Genomic DNA, 23,242 nt, shown 5'->3' on the forward strand with positions numbered 1-23,242 from the left:
AGCAAGTCGGTGGACACTGATGAATGATTGAACGGGGGCCACCGGTCTCCCTGGGACCTCGGAGGGTGGGGGTCGGGGTCGGGGGCACTCACCTCTGCTCCGTGTTGAAGATGGCGAAGACGTGCTTGTTGGACATGAAGCCCTTCTCCACGTCGCGGATTTTGAGGTTGTCCAGAGGCAGCATGTACTTCTTCTCTTTCTCCTGAGGGTGAAAGGGGAGGGGTCACCCTGGGCTGTTTAACTGAGGCCCTGAGGCTGCCCTGGGCTGGACTCTACCGGGAGGATCATCGCCAACACCTGACGCCTCCCATGCTGCTTTTGCTCGGGTGAACTAGTCTGCCACCGCCCTCCCCCTCGCTTACCTGCCCAGCCACGCTGGCCTCTGTGACTCTGAACATCCCAAGCGGGCTCCTACCCCAGGGCCTTTGCACCTAGCATGCCCCCACCCCCACCCCCACCCCCACCAACACCGGCCCGGTGCCCTCTTTTGTACAGAGGGACCCTCCAGGCAAGGCCTGCCCTGACCCCACCTCAAACTCTCCCCGTACTTTTCCCCTTAGCGCTTCCCCTCACATAACACAACACAACACGTATCTTTTTTTTTTTTTTTTTTTTGGCTGCACCGCGCAGCTTACAGGGTCTTAGTTCCCAAACCAGGGATCAAACCCACGCCCTCGGCAGTGAGAGCACAGAGTCCCAACCACTGGACCAGGGGAGTCTTCCCCGCCGCCCCGCGTATCTTGCTTATTGACCTAGGGTCACCTAGACTGACTCATTGGGTCCTCGGGGGTGGAGACTCCTGTCTGTTTGGTTCACTGCTGACACACAGTGGATGCTCAAAACTGGCCGACTCTTGACTCTACCCAGATTCCAACCACTGAGTGAATGAAACCATTAACAATACTACTATTTCTTCACGATGAGCCTGCGAGTGAGTTACCAATATGGTCCCATTTTAGAGAGAGAGACAGACAGACAGATGGAGGCATAGAGGGGCAGGCAGTGGGCGCGGAGGAGGGAGCTGGAAGTTACACTCCGGAGCCCACCTCCTCTTAGCTAAGCACCTACGATACACCTGGGCCCGTGCAGATGCACTGCTATTAATCTTTACTGGGGGCGGGGGGAGGAGGTGGCAGAGCATTAACTGGGTTTTCTACATCAGGAAACCAAAGCACAGCATCAGGGTACCCCCCCCCCCGCCCCTCTCCGACTCCCACTAGTCCCTCATCAGCTCTCAATGACTGATGGGAAGTGCTGCTTTTCCAGCAGCCCATGGAGCCCTCTCACACAGCCCTGCCAGGGAAGCATCGCACTCAGAGAGGGGAGCGGGCCGCCCAGGGCCACGCGGCAGGTGGAGTGGGCCACGGTGGGACTTCAGAAGCCAGGTTCGCCCCACTGCCCTCCTGGTCTTTGACCTCACGGGCATCTTTGGAGAAGAGAGACCTGCCCCCCTCACACAGCAGCTCACTTCTTTTCACCCGTCCTATGCCTGACCTCCGGAAGGCCTCAGAACAAAGCCCAACATGGCGGTTCCTCCCCAAATCAAGAGCAGCCGCAGTGGTGGCGGGGAAGGGGCCCAGGGGCCCCCCCAGAGGGTGGAGGGCCACTTGGAGCTTCAGGACTACTCAACGGGAGGCAGGAGCAAGTGGCAGGCTTGGTGCGTGGGCTCAGTCCCGACTGAGGCGTTAGGAGCTCAGCTGGGCCCGGCCCCTCCCCAGCCACGTGCCCTTGGGCAAGTCATTGCCCCTCTCTGCCTCAGTTTCCTCAGCTGTCAAAGATGGGCAGGAGTCTCGTCCTGCTGGTGCAAGGGGAGGACGGACACTGTGAAAGCCCCGAGCACATGCCCACCCCAGAGCACTTGCGAGGCGCCAGGGGTTTTCTTTCGTCTGTCTGTCTGTCACTCTTATGCTCCAGGGTCGGTCAGTCCACCGGGCTCTGGGCAAGGAAAGGAGCCAAGGAGATGGGAACCCCATTCATGCTGGGAGCCAGGGCAGGGGAGGGGGGTACAGGCAGGCCAGGGAGCGCGGAGCCCGGGGCCCTCCAACCTCTCAGGGAAGAATTCTGGGGGGCTTTAGAAAGGGCCAGGGCAGGAGTTCCCAGCCCGGAAGTTTGTGAGGAGCCTCTGCTGCCCCCACTCTATCATGTCATGAGGCAGGAAGCTTCCAGTTGGCCGGCTAAGGCCAAGTAACTGAGTCACAGTCCTTTCGGGCCCCAAGTGAGACACCACATCTGGAAGTGTTTATAGTGTGATTCCGCCCAGAGCACAGAGGCTGCCTTCCTGATGCTGCCCGCACGCACGCATACACTCTCTCTCTCTCTCTCTCTCTCTCTCTCTCACACACACACACACACACACACGCACGCACACACGACACAAACACACACCACACAGACACGGAGGCGTGCATGTACCCCGCCCCCACCCCCAAAGAGACCCTTCTCCTGCACACAGAGGCCATGGACCCAAACCCTCCCTCCCGCGCCCCCCGCGCCCTCTCCCCTCGCCCTCCCCTCCCCCCCCACCCCCTCGCCCTCCCCTCCCTCCCCCCCCCGCACCCCCCCCCACCCCGCCTCCTTAGGATTTCCTGAAAACCCACAACTTTCTCCAGATGCGCGCTGGCCCCGGCCATGCCACGTCAGAAGAGACGAAGCAGATCGTCGCGGGCGGACCAGTGGCTTCCTCGCCTGCTCGGAGGTGCTGGGGCGCTGCGGCCCTGCTGCTGCCCAGGGGGCCCGCGGGACGGACAGCCGGCCCCGCCAACCCAGTGTTCAGACTACCTGTTCAGGGGGCTCTGAATGTGTACAGTAGTCTGCACATTGGTTAGGCTGGGTTCGGGCGAGCAGCGCGACGGGATGGGCCCCCCACCCAGACTCGCTGCCACCCACCCAGGGAGGCAGACCAGGAGGTGAGTGCCGCTGCCCTGCTCCCCACGGGCCGGAGGCCTGGACAGAAGATTCTGGAATAAAGAAGAAGGGCTGGGGCGGGGGTGGGCGCCGGGGAGGAAAAGAGGCGCTGGGCACGGGCAGAGAGAGCCCCGACACCGGCTGAGGGGTTGGGGACTCTGGCGGAAATCAGTCTCCTATCCCTACCCTCCAGGAACCACCTCCTCTTGTTTATTTTTTTAAATAAAGAAATACTGGTGTCTTTCCTCTCTCTGAGGCTTCTCTAGGATGGTGGCCTGACCCCAGGGGTGGCCACCCTGTTGTGTGATTTTCGGGGCCCTTGCCGAGATCCTAACTTGGGGGAGGCGGGGAGGGTGGGGGATGGCCAGACAGACAGACAGGATTCCGCGCCTGCCCCTCCCCGATCTCAGCCAGCTTTGTGTCTGGGGTGTACACAGGCCTGCTGGTCCTCATTACCGCCGGCGGCGCTCGACCCTCCTCCCAGCACAGCCCCTGCCTCTGCTCTGGGGCCCCGAGGGGGGGGGTCTGGGGCTCCTGCTTTCAACCCCTAGATGAAGGAGAAACGAAGGGCCCCTCCTTAAGTCAAAAAGTGGGCTCCCCAATGGTGCCATACAGCGAATTGCCAGGCTGGGGCTTGGGCCCGGAAGCCCCCTCTCCGACTGCCAGAGGCCCGGCATTCCTGCCCCGGGGACGCCCAAAGCCCAAAGGTGCGAACCAGCTCTCAGCTTATCTGACAGCTGATGCAGCACAGAGCTGACTGGGTTTCAGACTGCGGGGGGAGGAAGGAGAGGGAGAAAAAGTGCAAGCGTCATCCCCAGCCACACTGCACCCCGGCCATTTTGAGGAGCGGATCTGGCCACGCAGGTTCCTTGAGAAATGCCCGGTCCCGCCCACCCTCCGTCTGAATCTCGACCCAGGAAGGCGCCAGGGTCCTGCACAACCCCGGTTTAGAAGCAGCCACCCAGACAAGGTCCCCTGGGGGACTCGGGGCTCCCAAGCCTTCAGGACATTCCAGTGATGAGCCTCCGGCCTCACGGGGAGTGGGGTGACGGCATTCTACTCTGAAACACCCGCCACTGTGGGAACCGCTCCCTGCCTGGGCAGTGGGGAGCGGACCAGGTGTGCGGCTGAGGCGCCTCGGGTCAGGGAGCCTGTGTCCTGTACCCACTGCACGGGGACACTTCCCCACCCTGTGACAGGGGGGCGAGTCACTGCTCAGAACCTCGGTTTCCTTACCTGACAAAAGAAGTGCCAGTATCTACTGAGGAGGAGGAGGAGGAGGAGGAAGAGAATGCCCTCCGTGTGGGACCACGGCAGGCTCTCCTAGCCAGTGAGCCGGGCACAGGACACGGGCTTCGTAAACAAGAGAGGGCTACCCAGAGGCGCCAACAGAGTTCTACCTGTCTCGTCTCTGAGCCTGGGTGGAAACGCACATGGTTGGGCACAGGCCTGCCTGTCCTGGGATGGGGTCAGCTGCCAGTGAAGCCCCAGGTGTGAGGGTCACCCCAAAACCCCAAAGGGGAAGAGCCAGGTAGGGCGGCTCCAGGGGCGACCAGAGAAGCCCGGCCTCTCCTCTGGGGGCACCTGGGCCGGGCTGGAGGCTGTGCCATCCCATGTGGGCAAAGCACAGAGAGGAAGCAAAGATTCAGGAGCATGTGAGCAGAGAGATGCGCGTGCCTTCCTTGTCAGGCACCTCCTTCCCTCCTGTGGCCACGTGGTGACGGGCATGGGGCAGCCATCCTGGACCACGAGGAGGAGCTATGTGTTACGATGGCCACGGGGGAGGCAGAGCCAGGGACCTGGGCAGCCTCACGGCACAGGGCTGCCAAGCTCGCCGGGACGCGGGCAAGAAACAGACCACCTCTGTAAGTGCCTTCGTTTGGGACCTCTGTCACAGACCCAAATCGACAGCCACCTAATACCACCTTGACGACAGGGAGCGCCTCTGTTGTCTCTCACAGGGCAACCCAGGAAAACGAGAGAAACACACTGGCCCTCGTTGGTGGCCCCTGGAAGCCTGTGTCAGCGTGGCAACAGGCAGTCACACCGGAGGAATGGCTTCACTCCCAGGCCACTAGGCCACAGTACTGTTGTGCTGTTAAGAGAACTAAGCCACGAAACGGGCCACTCAGGACGGGAGGATGGGCCGAGGCGGAGGAGGGACCTGCACGGCAGCAGCCGGTGAGGGCTGCCCGCTGGGCTGGGGAACGGGGCGCACTCGCTCACAGCCCCGTCCACAGGCTCAGGGAGACCACGGCACGAGGCAACGCGCGGCACCACTCCCTGTGCTTATTATTCCTGGTGCTGGTCCCAGAGGCCTCCCTCATCCTTCTGAGAAGGACGAGCACATGCGGAACGGTCTCAAGACAGACACCGCGACGGAGCACCTCAAAGATGCAAGGGCCGGGGCTTCCCAGGTGGCGCAGTGGTTGGGAGTCCGCCTGCCGATGCAGGGGACACGGGTTCGTGCCCCGGTCCGGGAAGGTCCCACGTGCCGCGGAGCGGCTGGGCCTGTGAGCCATGGCCGCTGAGCCTGCGCGTCCGGAGCCTGTGCTCCGCAACGGGAGAGGCCACGACGGTGAGAGGCCCGCGTACCGCAGGAAAAAAAAAAAAAAAAAAAAGATGCAAGGGCCGTTCTACCTCACTTCACAGATGGGGAAACTGAGGCCCAGAGAGGCTAAGGGCCTGGCTGAGCCTGGGTTAGCTGTAGAAAAATGGAACCCCAGCAGCCTCGCCGTGAACCTGAGTCCCCGACCCCAGGCCGTGCCCCCTCTGAAAGCCCCCCCGCCTTGCCGTGATTTTTGAAGGGTGGGATCAGTTTGGAGCCTCCCCCACGTCCCTTTCCTCCTCAGGGAGCCCAGCCCCCATGAGGCACGAGCACACGGGGGGCCGTGAGGGGCTCGGATAGGATGCACAGCGCCTTTTGACACCCTGCGGCCCTGGCTGGTACCACCCTAATGGTAAGCTGTGGGGTACGGTGGCGCTCAGGGAGCCTTTCCCGAATGAACGGTAAGTTGAGGAAGCGCCACCCAGAGGAGGGAGGTGTGGAGAGCACGACCCACAATTGCCCAACCGTCCCACCCCCGGCGGCCGCTCACCTCCTCATCCTTGTACCAGGACAGTGACTCAGCCGTCAGCACAAACCAGTACTCCTTGGAGCCACCCTTCATCAGGCTGATGTTGTTGATGGTCAGCCAGCCCCTGCGGATCACCTAGGGGGGGAGGGCGGGGCTCAGCAGGGGACAGCGGCCACCACCCAGCCCGGCCTGCCCCAGCACGGCGGCCAGCGCCCTCGCCCCCAGCAAGGCGGGAAACCGGGGACCACGGCAGAGGCACCTCCAGCCCAAAGCCAGGCACCCCGATTCCAGGCCACCTTGCCCCAAGCACTTCCCAACGGAGACCAACGTGGGGCCCTCGGGCGGGCAGACATGGGCTCACTCACGGGCCCCGGGGTGATTGGGAACTGGGTCCCTGGGGGAGCCCCTCTGCGCTTGGGGTTAGGTTGCATTAGCACAGGTGGCAAAAGGTCCGCCCCGCTGGAAGGGGCCCAGAGGAGGGCATCCCAGGCTTGTGGAGGAGGCAGGGAGATGTCACGTTGGATGTGACTGAAGGAATCACACTTGTCTTGGTGAGACGCGGCACCAGAGACACCCTTGGACCCTGCCCCTCGCGGCCTGTGGAAGGCGGCTGTGGATGCAGAGCTGGAGGAGTCGCGCAGGCAACGGGCAGAGGCTTGCTTCTGCTGCCCGGCTCACCCAGGCAGGCGCTCGGTGGGCCCAGGGACCTGCTCTGCCCAGGAGTCGAGGCCAGCCCCCACCCCAGGGATCCCCTCCCCACAGGCTCTTTTCAGAATATGAGGATGAAGAGACTCCTCCAACCCAGAGGGCTGGGGACAAAAGTTTGAGCCCAGGGGACCCGCCAAGGATCATGCCCCACTCTGGCTTTAGGCCACGTGGTCCCACTTTTCTCTGACTGGCACACCCGGGTTCTGGGCTGGGAGACCCCCTAGATGGGGCTCGTCTGGCCACCGCTGTCATCTGAGCAGGAGACGGAACCCAGACCTGCGTGGGGGACTCAGCTGACAGCTAAACGCAGGGAGCCTGGGGGAGGCCACACTCCCCTGTTCCCCGGGCCATGGAGGCGCTTGTGGGTTGGAGCCTCCCACCACTCTGGACCGGGGACCCCGGGGCAGCGCGAAGCACGAGTCGGCACAGGCAGCGACGCCCAGGGCCAAGGCAGTGACAAGCTGGGCTAAGCTGCAGGAGGTGGGCTTCCAGGGGCCATGGACAGCGGGGAAGGGCTAGCGCTGTACCCCCCAGGGCGGGGTAGGGCTTTGGGGCTGCCTCTGGGGCCCACGTGCCTCCCTAGGGGATGCGTCTCAAGAGGGGCTTCATCCTATCTACTCTGTCCTGCCCCCAGGCACACCAAATCTTCACAGGGCCACCGCCCACCTGTGGCTGGAACTGAGCTCTTAAGCCTCAGAGGCCAGGAAGGCAGAGGCGGCCAGAGTGGCCAGGGGCCTCTGCACCACACGGAAGTCCCTGCCCAGGCGGTGCCACCACTGAAATGCCACCAGGCAGCCCATGCTAAGGCTTCGCCCTCCCTGGGATGACGAGACAGCACCTGGGAGTCTTGAGGCCGTCAGGGAGCAGGCAGACTGTCAGCCCCAGCAAGGTCATGGTCCCATTCCTGGCGACAGGGTGACCGACCCACCATGGTTTGTCCAGGAGGTCCCTAGGTTTAGCCCTCAAAGTCCTGGGAACGCCCTCAGTCCCAGGCAAAGGGGGACGGGTGGTCAGGCCTGGGGCAAGGCTGGTCTCTAGACTCAGGCCCGAGGCCGTCCTACAAAGGACCCAGGAAGGAGCCCCTGCACCTGGCAACCACACCCAGCTCCAGAGCTGCAAGGGTGCCTGTCCCCGCCTGTTCCTCACTCCCCCAGGGGCAGGGTAGGGCCTGCCTTGTCTTAGTCCAGGTCTAGAGTAGGTGCTTCTAAACTTCAGTCATTGATGGACAGCCGGGGGCGGGGGGGAGGCTGTGTGTGTTGGGTGCTCCCCAGAGAAGAAGTCCTCACATGGCAAGGCCTCCACACTCCCAGGCGCAGCCTCGTTCCCAAGGGGGCAGATGTGCCCCCCACCGCCACCCCCCAGTGGCCGAGCTGGCTTGCCTGCCTCCACCCTGGGTCAGAGAGAGGTCAAAGCTAGCAGACGGGGCCCTTGTCATGCTCCAGGGCATGTGGCCATGCTGGAAATGGCACATCTGAGCCTTGGGGCAGCAGGCTGCTAGTTAGGCCTGGAGAAGCATTGCCCCCGCTCAGGTCCCTTTGCCCTTGAGCCACCCAGAGAGCTGCCTGTGGGAGAGCCCAAAGGGATTCAGAGACAAAATCCCGCCCTGGGGAGGGGCAAGCTGCAGGTGGCAGACACAGGCGCTGAGCCTAGAGGAAAAGGAGTGGTCGGGCCTTCTCATCCAAAAGCCAGCTTTGTGCCCAAGGGACTGGACTTAGAAAAGGGGGGCGGGGGCGGCGGGAGTAGGGTCAGCTGGGGAGACAGAAGAGGCAGGCAGGGTTCCCATGCTCCGGGGGGCAGGCACGCTGCGGGCAGGAGGAAGGGCTGCCAGGAGAAGCGACGCAGCTGGGGACCACCTCCTCCCTGGGTGAGTCTCCTGGGCAGGGATGGAAACCATGGCTGGGAGACCCAGGAGCCACAGCCACTCACAAGGCAGGGCTGGGCTTCGTGGCCAGAGGTGTGGAATCTGGCAGGAAAAGAATGACTAAACTTCTCAGGGTGTGGGTGCAGGGAGAAATATGTCCCTGGGCTGTTTGACGGGAAGAAACCACTCAAAGGGGATTGAGGGTGACACACGGGGAAAGTGGGAACCATGGGCCCAAGGACGATCCATTCCTCCTGCAACCGCCCCCAACCATGACAAGCTTTGGCCTCTTCTGCATCTTCCAGGTCCTGTTAGGGGTTCAGCTCAGCTACTGGAAAGATCCCGGGGTCACCAGAAGATCCCTGCCAAAGGGCAGCAGTAGGGACCGCCCAACATGGGGGGAGAGAACCCGGGAGGAGGCTTCGGTTAGGGCTGGTGACCCGGGCCATAGTCTCCAAGGTGGAGACCTGGGGCCGAAGCCAGATGCGCAAAGGCCAGCACCTTGAAAAAAGCCCAACTCTCAGAAGTGAGCATTGCCTCCCCCCTGCCGGGCTGGGCTGGGCCACACACAGAGAGGAGGTGTTACCTAAAACAGGGATGGCAAATACCATTCACCAATCAATGGGTAGTACTGTGGTGAGAATTCTGGGCACTGTGGGAAAGGATGCTAGGATCAATTAGTGATGTTTGCCATTGGCAAAGGGACAGAGGCAAGTGCAACAGAACAGCCTAATCAATCACTGTATCTTCTCTGGAGGCAGGAGGATAGTGGCAGCATCCAGGAGAGAGTCCCCTGATCAATGTCTGTCATGGGTACAGGAGGGGTGTCACGTGCAAAGCTATCACATGGGGGAAAAAAATTCCTTGACCAGTTAGTCACATCTGCCACGGAATGGGTAGTGACATGCTTAGGAAACAAAAATGCCAGGATCAATTAGTGATGTCTGCCAGGGGCACAGGACAGGAGAGAGGTACAAGGAAAAGAGTGCTGGATCAATTAATAATGTCTGCCTTGAGTGCAGGGGGGGAAAATTTCTGCATGGTGTTGTCTGGAAACAGAGTGGTGGCAGTGGCAAGAATAAGCTCTTGCAGGGCTTGAGCAAAATCTTCCCCAGCCAGGGAGGTGAAGGGAGAAAGGCCTGGGGTGTTAGCCTGAGTATTTGCCATCCCTGACCTATAGGAGACGAGGAAACCGCGTCAGGAATGGGCTGGAGGGGTGGGCGCCAGATAGGGGCAGTGGTCAGGTTAGTGTCTGTGTGAGTCAGCTTAGCCCAGGGCAACAAGAAGCCTGGCAGGCGGCAGCCACGGCAGGGGTTTTTAAAGGTTAGCTGGATTTTTAGTTGTTCTGTTATTTATTTATTTATTTTTGGTGGGGGGGGGGGCGGGGAGGATATTATGGGGTGGCATGGTCTCCACCACTACCAGGTTCTCTAATGTTTGCTACCACACTAAGTGAGTACTTACCAAGATCTCCCCCTTTGAAAATGCAAGTTAGGGTTGTGGGGAAATCAAAGAAGAGCAGGCGGAGGAAAAGAGACGTAAGGGACATGAGGGGATGGAGAAAAAGCAGGAAAGGCACAAAAATGAGGAGAGAGAAGAGCAGGGGGAGAAAACAGCAAAAGAAAAAAAAATTACATGCTATTAATTATATTCATGGTGTTAATATTTAATTCATTATCATCTCCCGAAATGAAAAAGCAACAATATATGTATTACCTATGGCAAGCACAAAAAAAAAATCATGCAGTGGTTACACCCTTCTTTTCCAGAGGGCTCTGTCATCGTGCAAGATAAACAGCAGAGCCCCCACCCCCACCCCCGCCCGATGTGGAGAAGGCAGGGGACAATGGCAGAAATTTTTGCAAAGATGATGTGTTTTCTTAAGCAGGAAAAAAAAAAAAAAAAAGGGCAACTAATACTGGCCTATATAAAGCTGTTCTTACTTCACAAGGCCTCTGGCTGGGGCATGACATCAAGGTAGAGAACCCCTCATACAGCTCTGAGTTTCTCCATGTACAGGGATCAAAGCACCCCCAGGCTCCCTAGACCCGCCTGTCACAACCAGCCTCCCCCAAGGCTCTGAGTCTCCAGGGCTGGGCCCGGGAACCCAATGTGGCTGCAGACACCAGAGGGACTGGGCTGCCCCTCTCCTTGGTGTCAAGTTCTAGCCGTGGCCTTGGATGTCAGACAGGGCCTTCTGCGAATCTGCCCCCTAGGTCCTGCCAGGGCTGCCGCTCAGATTGGTTTCCCAAAATATCAAAACCTAAGTGGACTTGAGAGGCTGGCGGGGGAGGAGCAGGGGGCGGGGGTTTCTGGCGGGACGTGCTATGAGCCAGGTGCCATCTCTGGGCTCGGTGGTCCCTTAGTGCCCTCCCATCCCGAGGGTGGAGCTGCGGGCCACGGAGGGCGCAGGGGTGGGCGGTTACCTGGTTGGGAATGGCTCTCTTCTTGTTCAGCTGGGTGCTCCTCTGCTGGGCGCTGAAACCAAAGCACAGGGAGAGCTCATGCGGCGGGAAGCCCGGAGGGACAAGGAGCAAGAGGCCCTCGTGGCCCAGGTGGGGTTCTCTCCCAGGTGAGGGCCAAGGGCAGAGGCAGAGAGAAGCCCCCCGTGTATGGAGGGCTGCCCAAGGGAAAGAGAGCGGGCTCATGGAACGAGCAAGATACTGAATTAAACCCTGACTTCTCATCTCTGATCTTGGCCACTCCTGAGAGCGCCAGCTATTTCTAGCAGTCACTGGGTCCTGGCACTTCCAAGAGGGGGCGTGGGAAGCTGGATGCCCAAGTGGCTGGGAGGTAGCCATGCTGGCTTCAGAGTAACCTTCAGTGTTTGGGGGGTCAAACTTGAGGCTTCTTCCCGCTTTCTCCTCCCATCCTGGCCCGGGCACCAGGCCCAGAGCGGCTCTCACCACAGGGCTATCCAGCCTGGGAGATGAGGCTATGGGACAGCTGCTCGCCATGAAAACGCTACTCATCTTGGATGGCTCCTGACCCAAGTCAGAGGACAGTCAAGGTCAGTGTGTTTCTGCAAGGTCCCTTATTTACCTATAGTCCCCGATCTCTTTTCTTCTTCATCTATGTTGTTTCCTGGCTAGTTCACAACGGACAGATGAAGTCTCCTTTATTTTGTACGTGGGCACCTACTCAGCTCCCTTGTTTGTCCTAATATAGTTTCTACTCGGACCATCATTATCATCACCGGCAACCAATTGTTCACTCCTGCTACTTAGGGGTCATACTGTCTTTTCTTATCATATTGTTTTAGCTGGAACTTTTGAAACAACATGAAAAGGCAAAACATCTTGTTTAATCCCTTTACTGACTGCGTCTGGGATTTTACCTTAAAGTTCAAGCTGGCTGTTGGATAAGGTAGTGTGTGTGTGTGTGTGTGTGTGTGTGTGTGTGTGTGTGTCTGTGTGTCTGTGTGTCTGTGTGTCTGTGTGTGTCTGTGTGTGTGTTCGTGTGTGTGTGTGTGTGTGTTCGTGTGTGTGTGTGTGTGTTCGTGTGTGTTAAGGAAGTAGGCTTCTGTTCCTAGATCAATAAAGGGTGGAACATTAAGAATGGAAATGAGGGACTTCCCTGGCGGTCCAGTGGTTAAGACTCCACACGTCCACTGCAGGGGGCATGGGTTCAATCTCTGGTCAGGGAACTAAGATTCCCACATGCCGTGCGGCGCAGAAAAAAAAGAAAAGAATGGAAGTGGAATTTATCCAATGATTTCCCTAAGAATCAATACATTTACTAACAAGGACTTTTCCTCTGGGCCTTGTTTTTAGTGTTTCGAGGGCAATGAGAAAACACCCCAGAACTTGTAAGCACAGGAAGGAGGTGGATCAATAGTGTCTGAAGGACACAGAGCTAAGCCACTCACAGTGATGTCTGGGTGCTGGTGAGGTCCCAGATGCTCTACTTCCTAAGGGCTTCCTGGGTCTCACACATGCCTGGCAGCCCCTCTTTCCCTTGCCTCCAGCCAATCAGAGATTTCCCACTGCTTCGGGCTGTGTGTGTGTGTGTGTGTGTGTGTGTGTGTGTGTGTGTGCGCGTGCGCGCGCGTGTGTGTGTTGGGGGGAAAACCCAAAGTTTTCCCCTTGGCCTGCAGGCCCTCTCTTGGCGATGAGGCCTTGACCTCTCCCCTCCACCTTGCCTTGGTCTCCTTGTGCTCCTCTCCTCAGCCTTCCTTCCCTATCTCCAGTGCTCTCTGACCCCGCTCCGTCCCCATCACCTGGCTGTCATGACTTCCTTGGGAAGGTCTCTCCAAGCCTCATCCCTCACTGCCCTCTCCCACCGCCCCTCCACCCACCCTCCTTTCCCAGCTGTCACCCTCCTTATGAGAACCGGCTTAACAACAGTGTGTGGGTTCTCAGCCTCTGGGTTCTGAAAAGGCAAGGCCCAGGTCTGGCTTGTTCACCGTCCTAGGACAAAGGCAGTGCTCCATGGCTATTCTTCCGGGGGCCCCTGCGACATCCCACCCAGGGCTGGGGCCTGGGCCTGGGCTGGGTGGAGCCTGGCACCCTGGGCCCCGCCCCCAGCCAGGGCGTCCCCCGTTCACACCCTAGGGAAAAGGCACACAGCAGGCAATACACACCCGGTCACCAGCTGCTCAGTATAGTAACAGCTGGGGGAAGTGGGAAGGCCCAGGAATCCAGAGGAAAGAGTGGAGTGGTCAAAGGAAAAACAGGAGAGATTGTGAGAAGGAACTGTGGATGAAGTGTGAGAAGCAGAGACATCAAGGTGAGGAAAACAGCAGGAACCTGAAAAGGGGCACCAGTATTTTCAGGCCCCACACACCCGGCTGCTGGGGGAACAGGGGCAGGAGGGGCTGTTTCCCCAGGCTGACAGCCCAGCCTGAGGGGCAGTCCCCGGCCAGGGCCCCTCAGCCTTCCCCACAGCAGGGACAGTCCGGCCGGGGCCCTCAGCTCATCTGGGCTGGGGCAGCAGCTTCTAATCATGCCCCCCATTCATTCGTTCACTCATTCATTCATTCCACTCACCGACCATGTGTCCAGCACAGAAGAGCTGAGTGCACTGATAAATGTCTACCCAGGGAACTACTCAGCCAGCAGAGACCCTGGGCGGGAAGACCCTCTTGCCCAGCCTGCTAGCCCCTTCCTCCCTGCACCCCCAAGGCCAGGCCACAAGGCCACCCTCCGGACTCCCACGGGCGGTGGCCAGCCCCACCCCGGCACTGAGCACACTGTGTCTTAACCGCCTGGGTGCACCTCTGTCCCTGGCGCAGCACCTTCCTTTCAGGGTGGGGACCTGGGTCTGTGCCTGCTCACTGCTGTTAGCACAGTGCCTGGTGCAGCAAAAGCACACCAGCGATACTGGCTAAACAAATACGAGGTGGCTGGCTACCAACCGCCTGTTATTCTATCAGGCTCCGGAAAGAGGACCTTCGTGAGCCATCAGAACAATCTGTGTGATACTCACCGAGGCGGGGGGCTGATGGCATCAGTGGGTGACACTGGAGGCCACCAGCATTTATATTTCTATCCTGTTGAAATCAGCTCCCTGCTCTTCTGGCCCCTTATCCGGATGCCGTGGAAGGGTCTAGTTTTAAATCTACAGCGTATGGACAGAAGCCAAGCAAATCCTGGCAGCACTTCCCAAAGAGCAGCCCCTGGAGCCCTGAGCCCCTGAGCTGCTCAGTGAAAGGGCCCCGTGCATGTGGGGGAGACTGGGAAAGCTGTACATGAGTCTACGAAAGGCTCTGAGAAGTCCTGCAGGAAAGGAAGAACTGAACGCTAGTTAGCCTTGCCCTTTCTTGAAGCCTCTGACCACTGGACTGCCCTTTCCTCCTTAAACTAACCATGGGGGTGCCCCACAGGAGGTGCACTGGGGACAACGAGGCTGGGGGTTCGCTGCTACCCAGCAAAGCTTCCAGATGCTCTCCGATGGCCCCGCGCTTCACCTGGGGACCCGTGACAGAGAGACCTTCGTGGCCCGGCCCAGCAGCGGAATCTCAACTTGACCACCTTTCTCAAGGCGTGGTTCTGAGGATGGACACTCGTGCCACCCCACCAGCCGCTATCTTGAAAAGTACATACTTGGCAAATCCAATGAAGTCTTCGTGGTTCGTGTTGATGTAGGACTGCTCGATGTCAATCAGCAGGAGAATCTGGAGGACAGCGGGGGTCATGGTGAGTACAGAGCCCAGCGTGGCAGGGAGGGGCCGCTGCCAGAGCACTTCCCGATCCCGCCAGCAGGGGGTGCCCCGGAACAACCACGCTGTTTCCCAGGCAGGAGAACAGCGGTCACCCACCCACCCCTTCCCATATCCTGGGGTCCGTCTGCATGGGGAAGGGGGCATGGGTGCTTCAAGACACCAAGGCCTCACAAGTGAGAAAGACTGCGCCAAAAGAGCAGGGTGAGGCAGCCAACGTGGCAGTTGCAAGTGAGGCCTCCAAGGCCTGGAGTAGCACAATAAGGCCTCGCTGCAAACGTCATGTTGAGAGTAGTGCCCGGCCTGCTATAAGTGCCTCATTAAAACGGCAAACGTAGGGCTTCCCTGGTGGCGCAGTGGTTGAGAATCCGCCTGCCGATGCAGGAGACACGGGTTCGTGCCCTGGTCCGGGAAGATCCCACATGCCGCGGAGCAACTAAACCCGTGAGCCATGGCCGCTAGGCCTGCGCGTCCGAAGCCTGTGCTCCGCAACGGGAGAGGCCACAGCAGTGAGAGGCCCGCATACCGCAAAAAAAAAAAAAAAAAAAAAAAAAAACGGCAAAGGTGGAAACTAGATTCAACATCCTGTGATAAACCGTAACGGAAAAGAATATGAAAAAGAATGTATGTACATGGATAACTGAATCACTTTCCTGTACAGCAGAAATTAAACAACCTTGTAAATCAACTATACTTCAGTAAAGGACTTCCCTAGTGGCGCAGTGGTTAAGAATCCACCTGCCAGGGCTTCCCTGGTGGCGCAGTGGTTGAGAGTCCACCTGCCGATGCAGGGGACACGGGTTTGTGCCCCGGTCCGGGAAGATCCCACATGCCGCGGAGCAGCTGGGCCCGTGAGCCATGGCCGCTGAGCCTGCGCTCCGCAACGGGAGAGGCCACAGCAGTGAGTGGCCCGCGTATGGCAAAAATAAATAAATAAATAAATAAATAAATAAATCCACCTGCCAACGCAGGGGACACAGGTTTGATCCCTGGTCTGGGAAGATCCCACATGCTGCAGAGCAACTAAGCCCGTGCACCACAACTACTGAGCCTGCTCCAGAGCCCGCGAGCCACAACTACTGAGCCCGCATGCCACAACTACTGAAGCCTGCGTGCCTACAGCCCGTGCTCTGCAACAAGAGAAGCCACCACAATAAGAAGCCCGCGCACCGCAACGAAGAGTACTGCCCTCTCGCCGCAACTAGAGGAAGCCCGCACGCAGCAACGAAGACCCAACGCAGCCAAAAATAAATAAAATTTAAAAAAAAACCCAAACTATACTTAGGTAAAATTAAAAACAAACAAAAAACTGGCAAAGGTAATTTGGCCAGGTGAGGACGTTAAAATGAAATACACGGGCACGAAGGCACCCACCAGCCAGCCAGGATGTCGTCTCAGATAAGACACGGGCCCTTCAACAGTCCTGTCACTTCACTGTGCCTCTGGACCCTCAAGCATAAAGCGGGCCAGGCACTCGGATCTTGGGTGGCTGTCGGAAAATGCTGGGGTGCTCCGCCCATGGGAGACATTGTCGCTGGTTTAAAAGGTCTGAGTCCTGTTGCCCCGGAGCCCGGCCGTGATGACAGTGGGGCAACCGGGGGCTCTGGCGTGTATGGAAGGGACAGTAGCATTCTTGCCAACAATGACAACAAAACAAATTGGAATCTCTCGAGCTTTTCACAAAATTTCCAGGTTACAGAAGCTTCGAGGGAATGGGGACCCTGTGAAGGACAAATGAGCAAGTTTCTTCTCCGTCAATGTCAAGGGGAGAGGGACTGTTCTAAACAAGGTGACCTCACAACCAAATACAACAGGTGCGCTTGTTTCGGTTCCAGAAAAAAAAGAAAGTCTATATGTGTATAACCGAGTCACTTTGCTACAGGTACTGCAGAGACTGGCACACACTGTAAATCAATGATATTTCAATTAAAAGAGAGAGAGAGAGAGAGAGAGAGAGAACACAGTGGACCACCGTGGGGGAAATAACCCAAACCAGGTGTTGGGCCACATGAAGGCAGGGTGACAGCCCTGGACTGAGCAGGTGACAGGTGAGACTTGAACTGTGGCTGTGTGGGGCATCTCACTCTCTACCTTTGGGTATGCTTACGACGGCCTTCGTAAGACAATGTGAAAACACAAAAAGCACTCAAACATGTTCTGGTGGGTGAATGGATAAGCAGGCTGTGGTCCACGTGCAGCAAGAAACACTACTTGGCAGTCCAAGAGACACACTTTGGCTGCACCACAAACAACAGGGAGGAGTCCTGAAAGCATGGTGCGGAGTGAAGGGACACAGGATAAAAAGGCTACAACAGCCAAGAGTCCGTTCGCACGACATTCTAGAAAAGGCAAAACTACAGGGACGGGGGTTGCCGGGGCCTGGGGGCCTGGGGGCCTGGGGGTCAGGGAGGGATTAACGACAAAGGGGCACAAGGATGGGGATTTGGGGGGTGGTGGCAGAACCGTTCTGTACGTTGAGTGAGGTGGTGGTGACCTTGCAGTATCCATTTGTTAAAACTCACACTGCGGAGAGGGTGTGGAGAAAAGGGAACCCTCTTGCACTGCTGGTGGGAATGTAAATTGATACAGCCACTATGGAGAACAGTATGGAGGTTCCTTAAAAAACTACAAACAGAACTACCATATGACCCCACAATCCCACTACTGGGCATATACCCTGAGAAAACCATAATTCAAAAAGAGTCATGTACCAAAATGTTTATTGCAGCTCTATTTACGATCGCCAGGACATGGAAGCAACCTAAGTGTCCATCCACAGAGGAATGGATAAAGAAGATGTGGCACATATATACAATGGAATATTACTCAGCCATAAAAAGAAATGAAACTGAGTTATTTGTAGTGAGGTGGATAGACTTGGAGTCTGTCATACAGAGTGAAGTAAGTCAGAAGGAGAAAAACAAATACTGTACGCTAACACATATATATGGAATCTAAGAAAAAAAAATGTCATGAAGAGATTAGTGGTAGGACGGGAATAAAACACAGACCTACTAGAGCATGGACTTCAGGATATGGGGAGGGGGAAGGGTAAGCTGTGAGGATGTGAGAGAGTGGCAGGGACATATACACACTACCAAATGTAAATTAGATAGCTAGTGGGAAGCTGCAGCATAGCACAGGGAGTTCACCTCTGTGCTTTGTGACCACCTAGAGGGGTGGGATAGGAGGGGTGGGATAGGGAGGGTGGGAGGGAGGGTGATGCAAGAGGGAAGAGATATGGGAACATATGTATATGTATAACTGATTCACTTTGTTGTAAAGGAGAAACTAACACACTATTGCAAAACAGTTATACTCCAATAAAGATGTTAAAAAAAAAAACAAAAAACTCACACTGCACAACCAAGATCTACTGCACATAAACTGTATCTGAAGATTGAAACAAAAAACCAGTACCTGGTCCTTGGTCCTCCCCTCCCGTTCCCGGATGTACGTGGTGACGATTCGTTCGGTCTCCTCTCGCAACCGGGGGTAGGAGCTGAGCTGGAGGGAAAGCAGAGTGGCGGCGTCGGCTGGGTCCTCGTGGCTTGGGCAGCAACGTGAGCCAAACGGGAAACATGGGCGGAGGGGCAGTGACGTGGAGTGTGCCCACCGGTTCCCCACCCCGCTCCTGTCTCAGAGCTGCTCCAGCCGGGGGACAGGAAGGGGACGGTGGGGGGACGGTGGGCCGGAGAGACCGAGAGGGTGCTCGCACACAAGCAGAGGTGCTTTTCGAGAATGCGTTTCAGAGGTGGAAAGTGGCAGAGAAAGCGGGTGACAGCCACCCCCCTCCCTCGAAGTGCTGGGTGAGAGCAAGGACACAATGTAATTAAAGCCCCTGGGGCACCAGGGCGAGGGCCCGAGAGCAGCTCAGGGGTGCGCAGCAGCGCCCATTCTAGAATGGGGGGAGGGCCAGCATCTGGGCCATCGACCTTGGAGGGACTCCCTTGCGGGGGGTGGGAAACTGCTCCCAATCTTCTCATCTTTGGGATCCACTCCTCTGACATCCCCGCTGCACCAGCCTTTGCAGCAGCAACCAAAGCAACGCACAGAAGCCCACCTTCCATGGTTTGGGGAAAGACCACGAGTTGGGAAAGATTGAGCAAATGGTCAAAATCACTAGAGGAAAAATTCATTTTTTTTTTTTTTTTTTTTTTTTTTTTTTGGCTACACCACGCGGCTTTTGAGATCTTAGTTCCCCGACCAGGGATCGAACCCGGGCCCTCTGCAGTAGAACTGCAGAGTCCTAACCACTGGACCGCCAAGGAATTCTGAAAAATTCTTAAATGCCTTGTGATGTAAGAACACGCAGAGCAGCACCCTGGCGAAGTGTTTCACCGCGTTGATGGCAGTTTGGAAACCACCTTTCTCAAAGCATTCCAGGGATGGGCGTGGACACTCATCCCCGCTGCCTGCGTAGTAAGTGCATCGGGCGACATCAAAGGGCTTCCATCCCCGTCAGAGGGCCAAAATGCAAAGGTGGAACCCCAGTGCGACTGGCCCACCCCCTTGTGTCAGCCAAGGCAAAGCTGAGATGTCTCCAAGAGACCACTGGCCCACGGAAGGGGGTTCCTGCCGAGGCAGAGCTTCCCAGATGCTTGGGTTAAGACTCACGATGGGAAAGAGAAGATGGGGGACAGATGCATAGGTGATAACAATGAAACCTTCTGTTACCTTCTCGGCACACTTTTTAATGACCGTGGCCAGTTCTGAGACCACGAGATCAACACACTTCAAACTCGGCTCTTTGAGTTTTACAATCTGTTTTTTCACAATGGCTTCAAAGGCCATGTCGGGGGTGAAGAGCCCCGTCCTGGGTCATGCGGAGGGCGGGATGAGGTAAAAAGACACCCAGGGGCAGTGCAGGCCACACACGCAGGACGGGAGACAGAGAAAGAAGAAACGAGAGTCAGCTGGTTAGTGACATGCATGAAGGAGCCTGCGCCCGCATTTGCCCCGGAAGCTGCTTCGGATCAAGAGGCGACCTGGGTCCAAGGGGTGGGGGGGCTTAGTCTGGGGTTTAATTATAAAAGTGCTACGGGTGGGAGTCAGCGTACGAACAGCTAAAGGTTTGGGGAGGCCTTGCCTTTTCGTATCTGTGACAATGGGCTCTAAGACGAACACCTCCAAACCATCTGGGGTTTCTTTCCCTTCCCTTTTCCAATCGAAGAAGCTTAAGAAGCAAATGTGGGCTTTTCCAGACTGAGAACAGAATGAAGCAGCAGCTCCTGCCCTGGAAGGCCGGCCCAGAGCTCCACGGCCACGGGGGGCGGGCAAGCACAAACTGGCCCCCAGGAAGCGCTTCTGCACCTTGGCCAACATGTGCTGCCCCGGGAACCAGGCCGGGGGTCCGAGGTCCACTGCCTGGGGACACCACTGCTCCTGCGGGGAGCTGGTGGAGGCTGTTAGGGGCGAGCCCAGGGCCGAGCACTGCTTAAGGCCGTTGGCCTTTGGGCCTTTCTCGGCGCTGTGGGGACAGAGAAGTGGCTGGCTCCGGGAAAGCCCGAGGGTGCCAGGCAGTTGTCAACAAGGCATTTGTGAGGGGCAGGGAGGTTCAGGGAGCTTGGCCTCCAGCAAGTGACACGAGGTCCCTCTCTGCTTCCCAGAAGACAGCAAAGCGACAGCCCAGCAAGACCACCATCATACACATGCTAAGCTTGGTATCAGGGTCCCAGGGAGCCCTGCCCACCAGTCTGGAATCTGGAGGCCTGGCACCCCCGGGCTGCCCCCAGGCCAAAACGCTTCTGCCCCAGCCTCTGGGTAGAGGCCACGTTCTTGGAAACTGAGGCAATCTGGGAAGGGGAGGGAGGGGGACCAGCGGGGCAAAGGCCAAGCAGCACTGGGAACCTGATACCAAACTCCCACAGCCCCGTTTCCACAAGGCCAGGAGTCACCCTGCCGAGGGTCCAATACCTTACTGGTACACTGCCTAACTGTATTGATTAGCTCCTGGATAACCAGGTCGACACATTTCAGACAGGGCTCTTTCAGCTTGACGACCTGCTTTTTCACAATGGCCTCGAATGCCAAGTCCGGGGTGAAGAGCCCGGTCCTAAAACCATCCGTACCCGGGGGGGGGGCAGGGGAGATAAGTCAGAGAGAAACAAAGCACGGTCAGCGATTTCATAGGCACGGGCTGGGTTCCCGAGAGAGCCAAGGTCGCAGCAAGCCTGGGGGTCGGACGCCCACGTCCGCTACCTGGAACCCCCCAGGGCGACCTGAGGACCCCACGGCGACACAAGAGTCGAGGGCGGGAGCAAAACGGTGGGGACCCAGGAGGCGTCCGGGGCACCCCTGACGGGGACAGATGCTGGGGTTCCTGTAATCGTGCCTTGGCTCTGACTTCCTCCCCACCCCCCCACGGCGAATCTGCAGCGAGCTTTCCGACTTGGCTGACCACGGTAACTGGGCCCTTTAACCCGTGTTTAACCCAAGGGCAGCGGACAGCCGCGGGGCTTACGACAGATCCATACAGAACTAAGCACATCCACCCTCGAGTGCCTTTGGAGACCCAGAGGGAGAGACTGACAGCTACTGCAAACCATCCCAGAGCCCTCTCCAGGCCGCCCATTCGGGGCACCCCAAGGATTGTGGGGACTGACTGGCTGCAGGGTGGCACCGTGGAGGTGAAGGGAACACGGCGCCTCCCCCCGTGGAACTTGCCTGACTCCGTGGATATTCTTAATGGCGTAGCTGATTTCCCGTCTTAAGTCCTTCTCATCGAACTCCATCTGAGAAGAGACAAACCAAACACATGCGAGGAGGTACCTGAGGCACCGCCACATCAGGTCTGTACCTGAGGGAATGTCACCTCCTGTGTACCATTTATATTCACAGGGCAGAATATTTAATTGGTCAAAATTTTCAAGAACATTAAAACTCAGTTTCAGCAAGGATGCTCTGAAACTAACACTCTTGCTCTCTTGGAAGGAAAATCAACTCAAATAAACTTTCTTCTGGCCTATGTGGCAGTATAAATCAAAACATACCTCTAAAAACATACCTATACTGTCACCAGGTAGTTTTAAGAGCTCTAGGAATTTATCTTGAGAAATTAATCAAGAATTAGCTACATTCACAAAACCAGCCATAACTACTGAAAAATGTGCAAAGAACCTAAATGCCCCCAAATGGGAGACTGGTTAAATGAACGATGGGACAGTCATAAAATAAGATAGTGTTTTGCCATTAACAATGCATGAAATGTATATACTAGCTTGGAAAGATGGCAAATCATATGAAAAAAAAAAAAAAGAATACAAAGATGCATAATTATTTTTTAAAAAAATACATATGCACACACTGGTATAGATGAATATATGTACTATGTTTGTGGATGCAGGGAGGCTTTTTGCCTGCATTTGCACAGAAATAATTCTCAAAGGATACACATCCAGGTGCTAAGAGGCGTTGTCTGTGGGTGTTAGGATTATGGGTGTTTTTTTCCTTTTAGCTTTTGCTCTTCTATTGAAAAGAACATGACTGGTTTTTACAAAGATGGCATGTGCTCACTGTAAAAAAGTGTAAAATTTCAAGCAATTAAAACAAAAAGAAAACCTCCAATCCCAGCACCCAGAGCTGACATTTTGTGAATATCCTTGCAGGTCTGTCTCTGCAAAGACACACATCTAGACATGTGTGTATGATTTCATGTGAAGGATGTTATAACTATCATCTGTATATTCTGTTGCACATGCTGGCTCCATAATCTGCTTTTTCCCTTTCAACCACATGCTGGGGACATTTTCCCATGTGAATTTAACTATATTTTCTATGTACTTTGCAAAGAACATGTATTCAGAGGAAGAAAATGGAACTTTTCATACAGCTCTGCTGGAAATCTCTAAGCTCAAGGAAGGAGGCCCGGGCCTGGAAGTGGAAGCTCGAGTCCTCACGGCCTGGGAGGAAGCCGGGTTCAAGGCCGACTGACCAGGAGGGTCAAGGCTGACCAGAGGGCCTGGCCCGGGCAGTGATACCTTCACCAGCTCGAAGGGAAACCGCTCGTGGAAGATGCGATTGATCCGGGCACCCCCGGAGAGCTCCAGCGTGTCCACTTGGTCTCCAGAGCCCTCGATCCTCTTTTCGAAGTCCACCCCAAACTGCTGGACCATCCTATGAGGAAACAGAAAACCCGAAGGTCAAAGCAGAGGTTTTAACACAGCTCCGGAATTACATCCCTGGTCAAGCCGTGGCTTACTTTCCTTCGCAGTGAAAGCACTGTATCCTAACCACTAGGCAACCAGGGAACACCCATCTTTTTATTTTTTAGCAGCAAAAACAGACAAAATCCAGGAGCTGCCAGTGGCAAGCACTTGTTACACACCAGGCCCGCTCTATAGGCCTGTTACGACTATTCATTCATTGAGTGGGGGGGGGGGCAGTTATTACTCCCATATTGCAGATGGCAAGAGGGAGGTGTGGGGTGTGTGTCGGGGGTCACAGTTTAGCAACCTCTGCCCTGAGGTTTGGCCTGATCCGGCAGGACCGTGACATGAAAAGGGAGCCACTCCACACAATTCAGGTGGCTTC

General features: G+C 56.7%; 1 protein-coding gene and 1 non-coding gene across 15 annotated transcripts in view; both read right to left on the minus strand.

Annotated features, from left to right (window-relative positions):
* DNM2 (dynamin 2) overlaps positions 1-23,242 on the minus strand; it is a 96,284-nt gene that overhangs the window by 10,754 nt on the left and 62,288 nt on the right. For 2 of the 14 annotated variants that reach the window (XM_059062108.2, XM_059062107.2), the window contains exons 8-17: positions 22,690-22,825; positions 21,377-21,444; positions 20,627-20,765; positions 18,131-18,217; positions 14,595-14,665; positions 13,133-13,162; positions 10,977-11,028; positions 10,015-10,026; positions 6,003-6,116; positions 93-202 (exon numbers count right to left, since the gene is read on the minus strand). In XM_059062108.2, coding sequence (XP_058918091.1) covers positions 93-202; positions 6,003-6,116; positions 10,015-10,026; positions 10,977-11,028; positions 13,133-13,162; positions 14,595-14,665; positions 18,131-18,217; positions 20,627-20,765; positions 21,377-21,444; positions 22,690-22,825 — 819 coding nt within the window. Of the gene's footprint in view, positions 1-92; positions 203-6,002; positions 6,117-10,014; positions 10,027-10,976; positions 11,029-13,132; positions 13,163-14,594; positions 14,666-18,130; positions 18,218-19,387; positions 19,527-20,626; positions 20,766-21,376; positions 21,445-22,689; positions 22,826-23,242 lie in introns of all 14 variants that reach the window. The other 12 variants (XM_059062114.2, XM_059062111.2, XM_067032782.1 and 9 more) reach the window with 6 other exon arrangements.
* On the minus strand, positions 18,909-18,981 carry TRNAR-UCU (transfer RNA arginine (anticodon UCU)). The gene has a single exon. It is a non-coding gene; the product is annotated as a tRNA-Arg (tRNA).

Source organism: Kogia breviceps, chromosome 4 (genome assembly GCF_026419965.1).
Source record: "Kogia breviceps isolate mKogBre1 chromosome 4, mKogBre1 haplotype 1, whole genome shotgun sequence".
Lineage (NCBI taxonomy): Eukaryota > Metazoa > Chordata > Mammalia > Artiodactyla > Physeteridae > Kogia > Kogia breviceps.